The 17,407-nt window shown below is 42.2% G+C and overlaps 2 protein-coding genes across 2 annotated transcripts; one reads left to right on the top strand and one right to left on the bottom strand.

Moving 5' to 3' along the window:
- Window positions 1-300: 300 nt before the first annotated feature.
- Window positions 301-5,146, top strand: slc2a5 (solute carrier family 2 member 5; the record flags this gene model as incomplete). Its single annotated transcript, XM_080854422.1, has 12 exons — window positions 301-336; window positions 608-706; window positions 812-972; window positions 1,167-1,291; window positions 1,393-1,545; window positions 2,204-2,329; window positions 2,564-2,751; window positions 3,344-3,454; window positions 3,608-3,709; window positions 4,052-4,127; window positions 4,454-4,581; window positions 4,940-5,146. 12 exons carry the CDS (start codon window positions 301-303, stop codon window positions 5,144-5,146), a joined length of 1,512 nt encoding a protein of 503 aa, XP_080710548.1.
- Window positions 5,147-5,723: 577 nt separating this feature from the next.
- ca6 (carbonic anhydrase VI) lies at window positions 5,724-14,603 on the bottom strand (the record flags this gene model as incomplete). The annotated part of the gene is made up of 9 exons (XM_080853828.1): window positions 14,473-14,603; window positions 13,519-13,698; window positions 9,152-9,300; window positions 8,623-8,718; window positions 7,683-7,749; window positions 7,401-7,558; window positions 6,832-6,958; window positions 6,639-6,722; window positions 5,724-6,343 (listed from the first exon to the last, which is right to left on the bottom strand). The coding sequence occupies exons 1-9, from the start codon at window positions 14,555-14,557 to the stop codon at window positions 5,724-5,726; spliced, it is 1,566 nt and encodes a 521-aa protein (XP_080709954.1). The 5' UTR covers window positions 14,558-14,603.
- Between the last annotated feature and the right edge of the window lie 2,804 nt (window positions 14,604-17,407).

Below are 17,407 nucleotides of genomic sequence, written 5' to 3'. Positions count from 1 at the left end.
TTTTTCCTTTCTTCTTTCACTCTTGTTTACTCTTCTTTCCTTTCCTCTTACTTTCTTAACTTTGTATAACTGGTATTTCCTTTAGGAAATGCATTTTCTAGTTAGACTTTACATTTGTTTGGGAAACTGATCAATACACCTACTACTAATGTAATATCTGAGCTTGCTTATTACATATTCGAAGATCAGGGAAACGCGTTGCAGGAGTAGTTTATGGAAGAGTGTTTGATACAAAGTCCAAGGTTCACCTTAAACCTTGCCTGAGAAGCTGTTTTCAAACAACAGAGACGTATCAGAAACATGGAGAAAATGGGAGAGAGAGCTGAGAGAAAAGAAGTAAGCCTTTTAAATAATTATGCATTAAACTAAAAGCAACTATAAATGCTCATAAATATGCATTTTTTTAACTAAAAAAGACAAAGAAAATGTGCTGCTGTGGTGTTTTATGTGACATGTAGTGTTCTGTCAAAACCTGTTAACACAGTCATATACTAAACCCATTAACACAGCCAGATACTAAAGGAAGAGATGATTTTTGGTGTCCCTTACCATGTAATTGACTTGTTCCACTTGTAAATAATGGATTCCTGTTCACTGTGTTCTCCAGAGGCTGACTCTTGTCTTGGCATTGGCAACGCTCATCTCCACTTTTGGCTCCTCTTTCCAGTATGGTTACAATGTTGCAGTGGTCAACTCCCCAACCCCAGTAATATTACACTCCTATTACACTCTAAAATTGATCTTGATAGGCACTTCATTATTATGCTCTGGCTTTCTTGGCAAGTGCTGATTTCTTGGCTCTGTCTTAAAGTACATGAAGATGTTCTATCAGCGCGCGTATGAACTTCGCTATGGAGCAGTAATGGACAGCAGCCTCCTGACACTCCTGTGGTCCCTGACCGTCTCAATGTACCCGCTTGGAGGCTTCTTTGGATCTCTCATGGTAGGCCCTTTGGTCAACAAATTAGGAAGGTAAAGAGCATAACAAAAATATATCTTAGTGATTATTCATTGCAGTCCAGCCGACTCTGTAGTTTACTATCATTTGGATCAGATACGCACTCTGGTCAAATCCATAAATCAGTGATATCTATCCACCTTATCAAGCAGATCAGCATTTGTGATATGTGGCTCCTCTGTGTCACTTGTTTATTTTTCCTTGTCAGAAAAGGAACCCTCCTCTTCAACAACATCTTCTCCATAGTCCCTGCGATAATGATGGGGTTGAGTGAGGTGGCCAACTCCTACGAGATTGTCATTATAGCGCGCTTTTTAGTGGGCATCTGTGCAGGTTTGTTTGACTCAGATGAACACGTGGCAGAGTTATCCATTGGCAGCTGAGAGCAAATGGATTGGGCTAGAGAAATGATGCCCATGTTTGTGTTTTTTCAGGCCTCTCTTCCAATGTGGTGCCTATGTACTTGGGGGAACTCGCACCGAAAAATCTAAGGGGTGCCATTGGCATAGTGCCCCAGCTTTTCATCACCATTGGCATCCTTACTGCCCAAGTGTTTGGCATTCGGTATATCTTGGGCAACCAAGAAGGTACAGTATGTCTCAGAGTACTGAGTTCCAGCTCTTATTTAAAAGATCATTTGAAACCCCCTACATTTGATTTCAAAGACTTTGCATTTAGAATGGCATCGGCCCTGTATTAATCAGGTTTGACCGTCTAAAGGAGAAAAGATAAAGCAAGCAGTATTTTGAGTCCACTGGTGGTATTTGTCCCTGTCATACTGCTCCAAATTCCTAAAGATATGTAAACAGTACAGTAAGTATTTATTTGGAATCCAGAGGATTTAATTGGCCATCAGAAAAATTAGTGGTTTGAAGTGGGGACTAGTGTGACAGGGAAGTGATTATTTCTATGGAAACTAAATGTCTCTGTTGGAGGTGAGTCAATAACAACAATGATCCAAACGCAAACACTCTGTGAGTGTGTACATTTCGGTTGTATGACTTAGTCCCTGTGAAACCCTCTTCCTACATGAATGTGACTCACTAAGCCACAACCAGATGTTTCCCACAAACCGCAGTGTGGATGATGGATTTGCACCGGTGCCTGAACTGTGCCAGACGGGCCTCCGTAGGCCTCTGTAAGCCTGCTAAGCTGGGGCCCCCGACCTATGCCCCCGACCGCTGAAGAGCCCATGCAGTTGGGTCACTTCCTGCACTTTGTCACCCCTCTCCCCCCTCTTCCCAGGCTGGCCCATCATGCTGGCCCTCACTGGGGTCCCGGCTGTGCTGGAGCTCCTGCTGCTGCCCTTCTTCCCTGAGAGCCCACGCTACCTACTTATCCAGAAAGGAGACGAGCACGCAGCCAGGAAAGGTAATACACTGTCTGCCTCGATCTGGTGAAGTCTTTCCAGTGGAAACCTGGTAAGGCGTGGTTCTTTTTCATACCAATTTGATAACCAATTTCATACCAATGAGCTCTACCAGTACTGTTTTCAAACTAATCTAACCTGGGATATGGCACATATGGCACGCGTTACCCTGAATTTGGTGTTCACTCAGTCCTGCATCATCTTAGTGATCCTAACTTCCTTGTACTCCTCTGAAGCCCTGCAGCGCGTACGTGGCTGGGACGACGTGGACGATGAGCTGTGTGAGATGCGCGAGGAGGACCAGTCGGAGAGGGCGGAGGGGCGTCTGTCCATCCTCAACCTCCTGTCCTTCCGCTCGCTGCGCTGGCAGCTTATCTCCATCATCATCATGAACATGGGCCAGCAGCTGTCCGGAGTCAACGCGGTGAGTGTGGGTGGACTCCCTGTGGGTGGACACAGCGCCTGCTGGATGCAACAGGAAGACCCTGACTGATCTCTGTCACAAGGTCATGCCCTCATAACCTTTCTAATTCTAGAACTCTCTGGGTTCAAATCCAGTGGGGATTCTCTGATGTATGGGGTGGCAAGAGGTTATGGTGTATTAATGAAGAAAAATCAGCCATTCACAACAACTGGAGGTGAATAACGCAGCATTTTGATAATCAGGGATATTCTTTACCATGGCACAATATGATTTGAAATAGTACATTAGATTAGATTAGATTCAATTGTCATTGCACAGAGTACAAGTACTGAGACAACGAAATGCAGTTAGCATCTAACCAGAAGTGAGTATTGTGCATATGTATAGTGGTAATATAAAAATAAATAGATGGGATGTATACAGTACAATATAATATATATGGGGAATGAGCAGTAGTAACATTAGCAGCAATAGTGGTCAATAGTGCAGATATGATGAGGCAGATATGTATGAGTATGTGACTAAACCAAGAGCCAAAGTTCCTTCTCATTGTAAGTGTAACTTAAACTTAATCATTGCTCCCCCCCCACAGATTTACTATTATGCAGACAGCATCTTCCTCTCTGCTGGTGTGAAGGAGAATGACATACAGTTTGTGACAGTTGGAACAGGAAGTGTGAATGTCTTCATGACCGTTGCAGCGGTAAGGTTCACACCTTTCTCCTCACCTTTTTTAAGCACAACTTGTCCTCTGCTAATTGTGCTCCAAACAGTCACTCCTAGTTTGCATATCTACCTGATGAAAGCTGAGCTGTGTGAGAACAGAGTGCTGTGATAAATGAATCTTGTTTATCAGGTATTTATAGTGGAGGCCTCGGGCAGGAAGCTGCTGCTTCTCCTTGGCTTCGCGATATGCTGTGTCGCGTGTTTTGTCCTGACCATCGCCCTCAACTTTCAGGTACGCAACCGGAAACACATACAACTGTTATTAAGCATTCAGTAACCCACACCTCCTCCATGCCAGAGCTCTCTTTCAAAAACAGTCATAACAGCTTGGTCACCTGACACTGGGCCCTTTTAAATCAGACTGCCACAGTTTAGCTGGGGACTGTTTGGGAATTGAACTCCTGAGCAGCTGGATCTGCTGCGGTTGCATACTTGAATCGGTGTAAACAGGGGAGGCCAATAAAGCTGGCTGATTTATTTCACAGTTTACAGCAGCTGCTCTCTATTTCTCTCTTTCCCTCTCTCTCTTTCTCTCTCCCGCCCATCTCTCTATTTCTCTGTTTCTCTCCAACAGGAGGGCCTGAGCTGGATGCCCTATGTCAGTATTGCATGTGTAATCATCTACGTCATAGGACATGCCATTGGACCAAGTAAGACCTCCCCTGCATCCATGTGCCATGTATCTACTTGATTTCTAATACTAATTAGGAGCTTCAAATATACTATTGATAGCTGTAGATGGCTGATAAAATGCATGATGGTGAGACTATACATTTTTGCAGTATGCACAAAAGTTTACAGGGAACTGTGATGAGTTTTACTGCGGTCAATACCTGCTGACCACAAGATATCGGCTCCCAGAAAGAAGCAGGCATTAAAATAAGATGCCGGTAATATTGAGCTGAGAGATCAATGAGGATGTATGGTTGCCAGGCTCCCAACTCTCTCCATCACCTGCTTTCTCCTGTCTTTCCAGGCCCGATCCCTTATGTCATCACCACAGAGATATTCCGGCAGTCGTCCAGACCCGCTGCCTTCATGGTCGCCGGCTCCGTGCACTGGCTCTCCAACTTCACCGTGGGCCTGGTCTTCCCCTATCTTGAGGTAAGACATCAATGCATACAAATGAGTGTTAAATGGTGGTGGGCGTGGGGGGACATCATCCAACGGGAGTCACATTTTTCTTTTCCATTTACTACATATGATTATATGCATTTAGCAGGATCAGCTTGTGGAATTGAAAACCCATGAGCATATGGCAGTGTTTCTAATTCCTCCATTCAGTAGGAAGGAAATGCAATTAAGTAGTTCATTGTTTCCTTATAAGCCTGAGCTGTAGAAGGCTGGAGGTGAAACTGTGGTAAAGTCTCTTATTTCCTCCTACCAAGTCAAACTCAATGGGATTACTCATGAGGAGTGTCGGTGATGAACAACACTAAAAGGTGCCTCTGTGTTTCTGCAGGAGGGACTGGGGCCTTACAGCTTTGTCATCTTCGGGGTGATCTGTTTCATCACTCTGGTCTATATCTGGGCGGTCATCCCCGAGACCAAGAACAAAACCTTCCAGGGGATCAGCCAGCTGTTCGCTAAGAGGAACAGGGTGGATATCAAGGTGGAAAAGGCAGAGAGCGACACTAAAGAGGAGTGGGACAAAGTCACAGCATTTTGAGAGGCACTGAGCCTTGAAGGACCAAACTTTTTTGTTTAGCTTTGAAATGGAAGCATCTGATATGCATTTAAATAGTATTTATTTGTATGTCCTGTGTCATATGTTGTGGGTGGTCAAGGGTAATATACTGAAAAGTACCCATGAGCAGCTCAGAAAAAGAACTAAAATATACAAACTTGCTAGTGTCAGTATTCTGCCATGTTGAATGTGCCTCATTGACTCCTAACCCATAGTAAACAGCGGGCAGATGTGACCTTAAAAATCATCCATCTCTGAATCAAGCAACCAAAACCAAATTTTGCAAGTATTGGTTTATTGAGGACATACAGATATGAATTAGGCCAACTATGTCCATAAAAAAGTGGGCCAGTGAATAAAAAAACAACCAATCAATATGGCCATCAGGCATTATGACAAGGCATAAAACCATTTTTTTTTTAATGAAATATAAAATTGAGTAACATTCTATATAACTCGTATGAAAATTCATATGATATCTTTGGGATAGTCTACGCAGAGGTTGTGAACATCTTTAAACACACTGAATTCAGACTAGCCAACTGCGAGACCATGTGTTTCAAGGGCACCTGTGGTCCGTGTCCAGCTGCACGCCTCCGTACAGGCTGAGCTGCGTGACCCCCCAGCTGAGCACGTTCCCTCTGACGGTGCCGTTCTCGCAGGACATCTGCTCGCGGATCTCCCCCGCGCTCAGCACGTAGTCCCACACATTCACATCTGTCATGTGGCCAACGAACGCATCCTGGTCTGAGATCCCCAGGAAGCCGTCCTGGTCCTTCCCCAGGATGAACATGCCTCCGGACGCGACGGTGTAGCCGGCCCGCAGGTACTGCTCCTCCCCAACCATGCCGTTGATCCACAGCTCAGCGCCACCGGTGTGGGATGCCCAGGTCATGCAGTAGTGGGCCCAGTTGAAGGCGCGCAGATCGTGGGGCAGGCTGACAAACTCGTTGCCGATCCACAGCCCCACGTCTTGGCCCATGGTGACGACGAGCTCGTTGTCGTGCGCGGGTGTGGAGTAGGAGAAGATGGTGTGCGCCTCCCCGGGGTAGCGTGTCCGGATGCCCATGCAGGCCGTGAAGGACTGCAAGCTCATGGGGTGGGTCAGGTGGGCCAGTGCGTAGCTGCCTGTGTTGCGCTCGGTGAAGTGCAGCACCAGCGGGTACAGAGCCCGCGGCCCTGGAGGAACACACAAACCCAAACACGCCAATTAGGCAGAGCTCTTCAGCCTATTCTAATCAGGGTTCACTTGTAATGTACAATCAAAGACAGATAATTTCTCCAGGTGTAAAGTATGAAGCCCTCACTTACTTGTAGGTCTAGCATCCCCCATGGCACCTGTGTAAAGGTAAAGAAAGCAAGACAGGACAATTCTGAAATTAAATTGCACTATAATAAATGTGTAGCTGGTCATGATTGAACCACAATAATTTCAGGTCAACATATGGATGTGCCTATATCATGCCAAGCCTACTTGTGCGTATGTATTTTCCGAGGGATGTTATCAGGCTCTCGATCTTCAAAAGTTTGTATTCGATCTCTTCTTGGCGACAGAACGCTGTAAGAAGGAAAAAAAGATAGAAGAATGAAGACAAAAACAGATAGGCTGGTATGGTCACCAGTACACGCCACAGCTGCATGGTAAACATGTGAGGTGGTGCACTTACATCCTTTGCCCAGGCGAGGCAGGAAAGAGGACTCCACCACGCGGTCATTCAGGGGCTGGGCTATGCGGTAGTCATTCCACAGGGTCTTGTTGTCATGGTCCATTAGAGTACTCTCCAGCTTCCTAATCTGCAGGAGTCCGTTGATTCAGAACACTGTGAGCATTATACATATACACTCTGTATATCCACGATTATAATAATACATTTAATATATATTAATAAAAACTAATTTAAAGTGCCTTTCATGACACCCAAGGTCACCTCACATATACAACAAACTATAAAAAGAAATGTAACATTAATAATAATAGAGGGGATATAATGAATAAATAAATAAATAACCCTAAACCCAGGGTGCAAAATTAGCCTAATGAAGTCACATGACAATTATGATCACATTATTAGTATATTATTATACAATATGTTAACACCTTATACATTCTGTAGAATTGTGCACTGAGAGTAATCTACCAAAGAATAATTCAGCGTCCATGGCAAAACACAAAAATGTCAGAAATGTCAAAAGAGTAGGAACAAAGACAGAGTGGAGTATGCTGAGTTGAGTATACTTGATTGTGAGAGAGAGTGATGGGCGTGTCAAACACAGTCCATATGATGCTCTCATAGCAAGGTGGTGTAGTGAGCGATCCTTCGTATCTGAAGAAGTGATTCATATTCTCCGGGAGCATGGAGCGGACATTGATGGTGGAGAGGTTCATGGACTGACCTGTAAAAGAAAACAGTGCAGATAAATAATACATTTGGTGACTGTCTGCAGGTGTGTGAGTCTACTGGGGTCAAAGCACACCACTGGTGACAAGAAGATGTATATTACTCTATTTATGCTTCACCTGCATATTTGACTTTTGCTAAGTTGGAGATAAAATCACTGTAGTAGGTGTTCTCGAAGTGCCCATCCTGCAACACAAAAGCACAAACAGCTAAAACTACACACTCAAACACACAAATACTCATCTTATAAATGTTAAATGCGTGTCACGTAACACCACTCATTTATGAGGAACAGTTGAGACATGGAGATATCATCTAACAGTGTCTGTGCCAACTGCGTCATCAAATACAAAAAATACAAAAATGCATGTATACTTGAGACTTTTTGATTAAATATGCTTTTAACAGAATGGCCACCTGGAGACTAAAATCTAACATTGTTTCACATATTTATTGGGGACTACAAATACATATGACAAAGCTAATTTTTGCCAGCTGGTAATTCAGAATCTTGACAAAACAGTGCAGCTGAGAGGATCTGTGGCACTGTTGCCAAGGTGATGACCTCCTGCAGGAACAGTGACCTTTTCTGCTGGTGACCTGAATGCATTCCTATGAGACCACAACATCAGCCAGCGCCAACACGCAATCATCAGATCAATGTGGCCATTTACTGTGGCTGGGGTCTGACACCTCTCTGGTGCCACATTTATCAGAGGGTACAGGGTCACTTAGCACCTAGTCCAGATTGCCTCGCGCCTCACTCAAAGAACTGAAGCCTTGTGACAGACAGAGGTTGCTTCTGTGTGGTTCCTTTCAATGCATTATTTTAGTTGCTCGTGTGCCTTAAAAATGTCATGTATGATAATGCATTACTAATGGTCTGGAACATATAGCGGGTAAAGCTACACTGCAGGATATTCCACTCTTCACTAGATGGCAGTGTTGCACGTGGCACAGTTTCATCAGAGCTATACAGATCTATAAGGAAATGAGTAAGATATCAAGGAAGGAAATTATAATTTTGCAATGATTGTTTGAATATTACGTGTTTCTCACCTCATAAAAGAAGGCCAGAACTGCCAGTCCATCAGACTTATCTTTGGCCTCTGCAAAGCTCTTGTACTTCTCAGAGTTATAGTGGACAACATGAAGCTGTAAGAGTAGGCAGAGAGAGCTGGTGAAATCATACTATAGTGCATTACGTATCAACTTACAAAAGCTTTTAAGTCAGGTTGTGGGGACCCCCTGGGTCCATCCTTCTCTTAGCCCTTTTTTGAAACATCAAGAATAAGACTTCTCCTTTTACTTTTCACACTTAATATACGGCATGATGAAATGGAGCACATTGAACTATTTGGGTCCTGTGGGAATCTCTCATGAGGTCTAACTTGAGTGGGTGTATACTTTCTACATGTCATTTCAAGAGGAAAAAGGCAACAAGAGGAACAAGGCAGTAGAAGAAAAAGGTTTACTAGGAATATAATGAATATCCCTCATGACATAGAATGAAATGTAAACGTTTCATGTGACGTTGGAAGTGAGATTAGGATATTTTATGTGATGTGGGTGATGCTAAGGCACGCACCTCTGCCATGTAACGTATGCCATCCACTGTGTGTTCAGCTCCACTGGCCTCCAGGTCCCAGCCGCCCCAGTGCAGATGCATCTGCACAGCTGTGTAGCGGTCAGGAAGCCCCTCGGTGATCATCATGGTAGGGGGGAGGTCAATCTGAACTGTCAATGTGCATTAGATGTTACCACATTTTGTAATAGTCAAGTCACCAAGTTCAAACTTTTGCAAGCGATTACCTTAAACTCTAATCTGGGTCAGAGTAAATGGTGTTTCAGAGATGCAGGTTTATCTATGGCAGAGGAGCCAACATACACTAAAAATGCCTGAAGGTTTTCTCACCACATATGCATGGAGACATGTGTGTCAGTCAATAGTCACAAGCCATGAAAATAATACAGGCCATTAGGGCCATGGGTGATCGAAAATGCTTTTCATTGAACTTAATTCCTTCATCCCTGCTGTTTTCCCAAAAAATAACTGAATGCATTGCAATGACAAATGGAGGGCAAAGAGTGAAATTCTTGTCAACACATTACTATAACACGGATAGTAAAGTACATTTCCCCCCTTATTTGGGTCCAGTAATTTGACTAAGTATTACAGCTTTAATAGAGGAACATTTACAAGAACAATGGACAAGAGGTGGCAGAACGAGTTGTGAGTCAAAAGTGAGTCATGGCTATCTCAAAACTTGTGTTGCAATAGCAACTGTTGTTCAAATACATCATGAATACAGTGGTGGTCCGTCAGGGCCTTCAAGGCCTTCTCTGCTGGCCTAAACATCATCAGACAATAAATGTAATAAAATAAATTTAATTTTAATATTTTCTTTTCATAAATATGTATTAAATTATTCCCCATAGTCCATTATCTTCATTTCATAGCTTCCAGCGTTGTTCATTTATGTTAGAGCTTTCATCCAATCATATTTCAGCTATCATGTGTTTCCACGCTCCGAGAAATCTTCCCCGAGAACAGAAATCTTCCTTGAGGCCTTCAGAATTCACATTGAAGGCCCGTGTACATCTGATTGGTTATCACAACTGGCTGTTTCAGTTCATTTAAGTTGAATGAACTGAAACAGACAGTTGTGACAACCAATCAGATTTCGAGTTGGCGACACTGGGCCTTCTAGAAGGCCCGGAAGATTTCTTTCCTCCCTCGCGTTGAACGTGACACGTAAACGTCCTTTGATTGGATACTGAGGCAGACCGATGCAGCGCTTCAGTGCTCAGTTTAGCTGGCTAACGACGTACATCGGTTTCAATGCTTATTATGCTAGTTGTTTCAATTGGTAAGACTGAATATAATTACAATAACCAACTCAAATAAACTAGTTTACACCAACTTGATCATTCCAGTTTTTGATACAATTACAACGGCATTTTCTAGACGGAACTTTCAAGAAAAACTGGATATCGTGAGGATGGGAAGTTTAATGAAACTGCTTTGCAGGTGGGACAATGCGATGTTTAGTGGACAAACTTGTTAAAGCTCACAAAGGCTACTTTCGGTGGACTTAATACAACTTTGTAGACTAATCCCTGAAAATCGCCTTTTATTTTTAAGTTGTGACAGTTATATTCAAGCGATCATATAACTGAGAGTTTACTACTCGTAATGTATTGTTAATACGTATTGATTTTAAATGCTCCGGAAATATGAATAAAGTCTGTTGTACTCGACTATGTTATGGTGATGCAATGCTCACTTATACTGCCTTTCTGTATAAATATAATGGTTCGAGAGCCATGGCATCATAATGATGGTATTAGGAGGTGGATTCACTCAGTTTAACATCGTGTAGGACCAGCTCCCAGGTAAGAACTAGTATTCAATGAGAGGAGGAGCGCACGATGCGAGTCGACTCACTTGGTGAATGAGACGCGCATTGCATGCGATCTGAGGCGTAGCGCACGAAGAGAGTCGCTCGAGGCGCATTGCGTGCGCACATTGCCTAATAAACGTGGTTGACTCTTATTAAAGCTCGAAAGAAAAATTAAATTCACAATGCAATTTATTTCAATGTGATTTATTTCTTAAAAAAGACTTTACAATATCAACATCACAATGACTAATGGTGCAACAGTGTCTTCAAGAACTGTCCGTCGAAAACTGGGAGAAGAAGGTTTTTTTGGCAGAATAGCAGCAAAGAAACATTACTGAAAGAGAACAATTGAGTGTAACGCCTGAATTTTGCAAAAGAACACAAGAAATGGACAAAGAAAGATTGGTTTAAGTGTTGTGTACTGATGAGTCCAGGTTTGAATAGTTTGGCAACAAGCAAAGCGTGGATGTTCCACGAAGTGAGGGGGAGAGATATAAAAATTAGTGTCTCTTGCCAACAGTTTACAAGGAGGGGGTAGTATTATAGTGTGAGGTGCAATTTAAGCCTCAGGAACAGGTGACTTTGGCTAAATTGATGGCATCATGGATACAAAAGTATACCACAACATTCTGGTGAGGCACAGAGTTCCTTCTTGGAGACATCTTATTGAGCCTGGATTTATTTTCCAAGAGGACAATGACCCTAAACATTATTTTAACTATTGCCGGATCTACTGGCGACAAGGAATCTGCTGGAACATTGAAAATGATGGACCGGCCCTCTCAAAGTCTGGACTTCAAACCCATCAAGCAAATTCGGGGCAAGTTGGAAAATAAACTCGACAGATCTATTGGAAATTCCAAGGAAAGCCTTTGGCTTGAGTTGCAGAAGGCATGGGATAACATTTGTGTTGAAGTTCTCAAGAAATATATTGACTCTATGCCAGAGAGATGTGCTGCTGTAATTGCTGCAAAAGGTGGGCGTACCACATATTAAATAATAAAAGTGGATAAAAACAGTAGGACTCACTTCATCTGATATTTGTTGTGCTCAGAACAGCCATCTGCATGTTTCATGAACATTATGAAATTAAATCATGTTTTGGAGGCAAAAAAAAGGTAATCATTCTCAGATCTGTCAGGTGTTCTAATAATTTTGGCCACCACTGTATATCTTATCATGCCTCTTACCTCATACATAACTTCTATTGTTACCTTCACATGTACTTACTCCTGCATCAGCCCTTTGCATCTACCTGTATCATATCTGCACTAATGACCAACTATTGCTGCCAATGTTACTACTGCTCATACCCCATATATCTTGTACTGTCATATCTGTACTGTATAGGTACATCCCATCTATTTATTTTATATTACCACTATAGAATATAGAATAGCCTACTCTGAACTCTTGCTATCTGTACTTCTGGTAAGAACCCGTTGTCTCAGTACTTGCACTCTGTGCAATGACAATAAAGTTGAATCTAATCTAATTAATCTAATCTAATCTAATTTTTTGACCTCTTGATTTTTGGGGAAGTTCATGTGTAAAGCTGACCACAACCCCCTGTGTGCGCCAGTGTTGTCAATCACATGTGCGCGCGCAACATTTGCGTCATGTTATCATTGTCAACTTGTGGGAGTTGTATTGTTTAACGGTGAGTTCTTTGGTAGATTAAATTGTAAACTTTAAATACAAATGCTAGTACAACTTATATACATTATCTGTAAGGTTGTCAGTGTGCAGTGGTAATGTAAGTTGGATTCGTTTTCGTTTTTTCCGTGGAAATAAATGACAATGCTTGACCATATAGCTATTTGATTTGTCTCTTTAAAGAAATAAATGACAATGCTTGACCGTGTAGCTATTTGTTTTGTCTCTTTAAAAAATAAATGACATTGCTTGACCGTGTAGCTATTTGTTTTGTCTGTGAGAAAGAGTAAGAGCTTTAATAAGAGTCTCAACCACGTTTATAGTAGCCTAGGCTATGTGCGCCGTGTCAACCACGTTTATCAGGCAATGCGCAATGCGCCTCGATCGGCCCGCTTCGTGCGCTACGCCTCAGATCGCATGCAATGCGCGTCTCATTCACCAGGTGAGGCGACTCGCATCGTGCGCTCCTCCTCTTAAAGAAATAAATGACATTGCTTGACCGTGTAGCTATTTGTTTTGTCTCTTTAAAAAATAAATGACATTGCTTGAGCGTGTAGCTATTTGTTTTGTCTGTGAGAAAGAGTAAGAGCTTTAATAAGAGTCTCAACCACGTTCATAGTAGGCTATGTGCGCCGTGTCAACCACGTTTATTAGGCAATGCGCAATGCGCCTCGAGCGGCCCGCTTCGTGCGCTACGCCTCAGATCGCATGCAATGCGCGTCTCATTCACCAGATGAGGCGTAGCGCATCGTGCGCTCCTCCTCTTATTGAATACCGGAACTTAGCTCGTAGGACATCGCTGAAGGCCTAGTCGTGAAATGCACGGACCGCCACTGCATGAATACCATTAGTGTAGGCTACATGTTCAGTAACGGTTTGTGGATCTTTATCCTACCTGAATGCCCATTGTTGGTCATGAGAAATTTCCCGTTTATCTCATCATATCCAGTAAGCTCCACATCTGGCATACGTGGGTTGTGGCGAACGTTACGCCGCTGGATGTCAATTGGAGACTGTTTGTGGCCACCGCACGCAGGGTACTCTTCTGCCCAGTGCATCTGGTCCATTGCACCTTCTATCAAATGAGCGAGGCACATGCGAATCAAAAGCAGAGATGAATTTCCAAGTGTTAAATCTGGCTTAATTACCTACAACAGCTTATTCAGGCTGATTAAAGTTAATGAATGCTAATGGCATTGATACAAGTATTCCAAGAGTCTTTGGTTTACAACAAGTTAGGTGCCAAGAGATCAAATATAGGACCAATATTAAAAATGTTTTACCTGTGCTTATTCTTAGTCCTTGATGCGATGGATTTTCACGAGAATCACTGACTTTGTATGTAACACACCTTTATGGTCTATGTGCTCTCTTCACTGTCTGCTTCGGGTTTGATTATATAGCCTACCATATGTACCAGCATTATCAGTGTCTGTCGTTGTTATAACTTACTCAACAGACCAAGAAACTAACTTAAACAGTAATCTACATGCTAGCATGGCTTCTTCTGAGATTTCGCAATAAATCAATCAACATCGTTTCCCAATACTCGCTTGATCATTAGGCTACAAGATAACTATTTCAAGCGTAACAAAGTACATTTCCATTTTGACACAAAGCATGTAATGCTGTCCAAACTCACTTGTAAGCTCTTTAGTATCACTCTGTTCGTACCTTAATAGTCGACTGATGACAGCAAGTAGCCCGTAATAGAAATGAGTTTTCCAAGTTTGAGCCTCGACATTTGTAGCCTATTAACAGCGTAACAACCACTTTTACGTTGTTTAAATAGCTGTTTGAATATGTGCTCTTTACAGGATATATAATACATAATTTGGCAGAAACTTACCTGAGTATGTCCAGGGGATTCCGTCCACGCCAGCGTTGGTGTAGTTAATTAAAACAAAAAATATGATAACAGACAGCCACTCCATTTCTAAATAGTCGTAATGCTCCAGCAGGCACTCAAACTTAGCAAACGTCGCCTCCAACCTTCTGAATGAAACTAGGAGGGGGGGGATTACAGTTAAAACTGTCTGATAGAAGCCAGTGGGACGAGTCGTTCCTGGTTGCTCACAGGGATTAAAAAGGACCTGCAATGTGATAGCCTATTGATCGAATAGGCTTTATCACTTTAGAATAGTTCACACAAGTTTTTTTTTTTTTTTTTTTGCTGATGTTGAGTTACCAAAAAGGTTACACTTTCTTTTCGAATGATGCACATGTTCTTTGTAGGCTACACTGTTTTTTGGATTTTGTTTATCCTGTGTGCTTAGTGTTTGTCTCTCAGTAAACTGTGACATTTAGTTAATTGCAATTGTACGCTCCATTTATGTAAAATAACATGCCTACACTTGCAAGGACATCCTGCTAAAGACGTATATGTAAACAACCGTGACTACTTGTAAATTAAACGTGACACATAATTGATGAGGTGAGCATACAAGGCCTAAATAACCTAGAGACTATCAACAAATTAAATGAAAATGACGTCATTAAGGCTCTGCCTGCTCAAAAAGAAGAAAACAGGGCTGTTTTCTCACAGGAAATGACTTGTAGCTCTGTGTAGTTTGTCTATCAACAATAAACGTATCAGATCTGAGAGTAAATGCTGAGTCATAATAGGAAGTAAACAATTCATAATTTCTCACTTCATAAACTATGAGGATACTAAAATAATCCGATAATCTATGAGCAAATAGTGTGAGACTGTCAAATAAGATTAAAGATCAAATCAGACTTGCATAAGATCCTAAAGATAGAGGAGTATGACAACTCAGGCAGGTGGTTTGGCCTTAGCTTAGCCACTATTCCAGAAGCCTCTGTGAGTACACAAGACAATACCAGACTTGTAAAGACATGTTCATGGAAAGTCCTTCTAAGACTTCAACTACCGTCAACATATTCAACTACCACACCTAAATTAGGCCCACCAGTGAAATGGAAAAATTCACAGCAAGATGATCAGGTTTTTCTTCAGTTAAGATGAACATCGTCTCTCCTCAAAATCTATGTGTATATTTCATAACTCTTGTTGCACTAGCTCTGCCTTTGAAAACAAAGACAATGCAAAATATGTGAAAGCAAAAAGGCTAAAATGGAATTTGAGTCATGCAGAATATACAGTATGTGTTTTACTATATCTTACTGAAGACATACAGTACTGTGCAAAAGTTTTAGGCAGGTGTGAAAAAATGCTATGAACTAAGAATGCTTTGAAAAATGTAAACAATAAATGTTTATTTTGTATCTATTTACATGGTAAGACTGAGCACAGCAACAAGACACAACGTAGTTATACTGCATCAGCAGGGTCTCTCCCAGACAAAGATTTCAAAGCAGACAGGGGTTTCAAAATGTGCAGTTCATGCTCTTTTGAAGAAGACGTTGAGGATCGTAGACGCAGTGGTCAGCCAAGGAAACTTAATGCAGCTGATGAAAAACACATCAAGCTTATTTACCTTAGAAATCGGAAGATTTCAAGCAGTGGCATCAGCTCATAACTGGCAGAAACCAGTGGTACCCAGGTACAGACATTTACTGTCCAGGGAAGTCTGGCCAGAAGTGGTCTACATGGAAGAGTTGCAGCCAAAAAGCTCTACCCCGACAAGGAAACAAGGCCAAGTGACTGAACTAAGCACGAAAACATAGAAACTGGGGTGCAGAAACATGGCAGAAGGTGCTCTGGACTGATGAGACAAAATTAGAAATATTTGGCTGTAGAAGAAGGTAGTTTGTTCGCCGAAGGGCTGGAGAGAGGTACAATAATGAGAGTCTGCAGGCAACAGTGAAGCATGGTAGAGGTTCCTTTCCATTTTGGGGCTGCATTTCTGCAAGTGGAGTTGGAGATTTGGTCAGGATGAATGGTGTCCTCAATGCTGAGAAATACAGGCAGATACTAATCCATCATGCAATACCATCAGGGAGGCGTATGATTGGCACCAAATGTATTCTGCAGCAGGAACATAACCCCAAACATACAGCCAATGTCATTAACAACTATCTTCAGCTTAAAGAAGAACAGAAAGTCCTGCAAGTGATGGTATGACCCCCACAGAGCCCTGATCTCTACATCATCGAGTCTGTCTGGGTTTACATGAAGAGACAGAAGAATTTTAGGAAGACTACATCCACAGAAGATCTGTGGTTAGTTCTCCAAGATGTTTGGAACAATTTACCAGCTGGGTTCCTTCAAAAACTGTGCGCAAGTGTATCTGGAAGAATTGATGCTATTTTGAAGGCAAAGGGTGGTCACACCAAATATTGATTTAATTTAGAATTTTCTTCTGTTCCTTCACTGCATTTTGTTAATTTATGAAGAATTGATGAAAATAAACTGTTAACACTTCCATTTTTGAAAGCATTCTTAGTTTACAGCATTTTTTCACACCTGCCTAAAACTTTTGCACAGTACTGTATGTCCCCAAAGTACCCTAGTGAATCACTAAGAATAGGTATTGTAGACTGATGGCTGGGAAGGCTGCCTGTCACCTGGCTGTGAATAGAACTATGGTTACACAGTTGTCTGTGAAAAATCAAATGTGTGAAAAAAAAAAAATAACAATGACGGGTAAATTTAGGAGATTTCACATGGCAAATTCGTGTGGAAATTCTGTGAGGGGTGAGCTCCCCATACAACATCAGTTTAGGATCATGTGGTCTGGGCCTGTAATGAGACAAAATAGAAAATACAAAAATATATGCACATCACGTCACTAGCCACCAGGTGACGCACTTGAGACCACGAGATTCCCAAGGTCACTGCGACAGGCGGCCATGAATGA

The sequence above is a fragment of the Sprattus sprattus genome, assembly GCF_963457725.1.
Source record: "Sprattus sprattus genome assembly, chromosome: 16".
NCBI lineage: Eukaryota > Metazoa > Chordata > Actinopteri > Clupeiformes > Clupeidae > Sprattus > Sprattus sprattus.
Note: the sequence above shows the minus strand (reverse complement) of the source record. Positions and strands in the feature narration are given on the sequence as shown.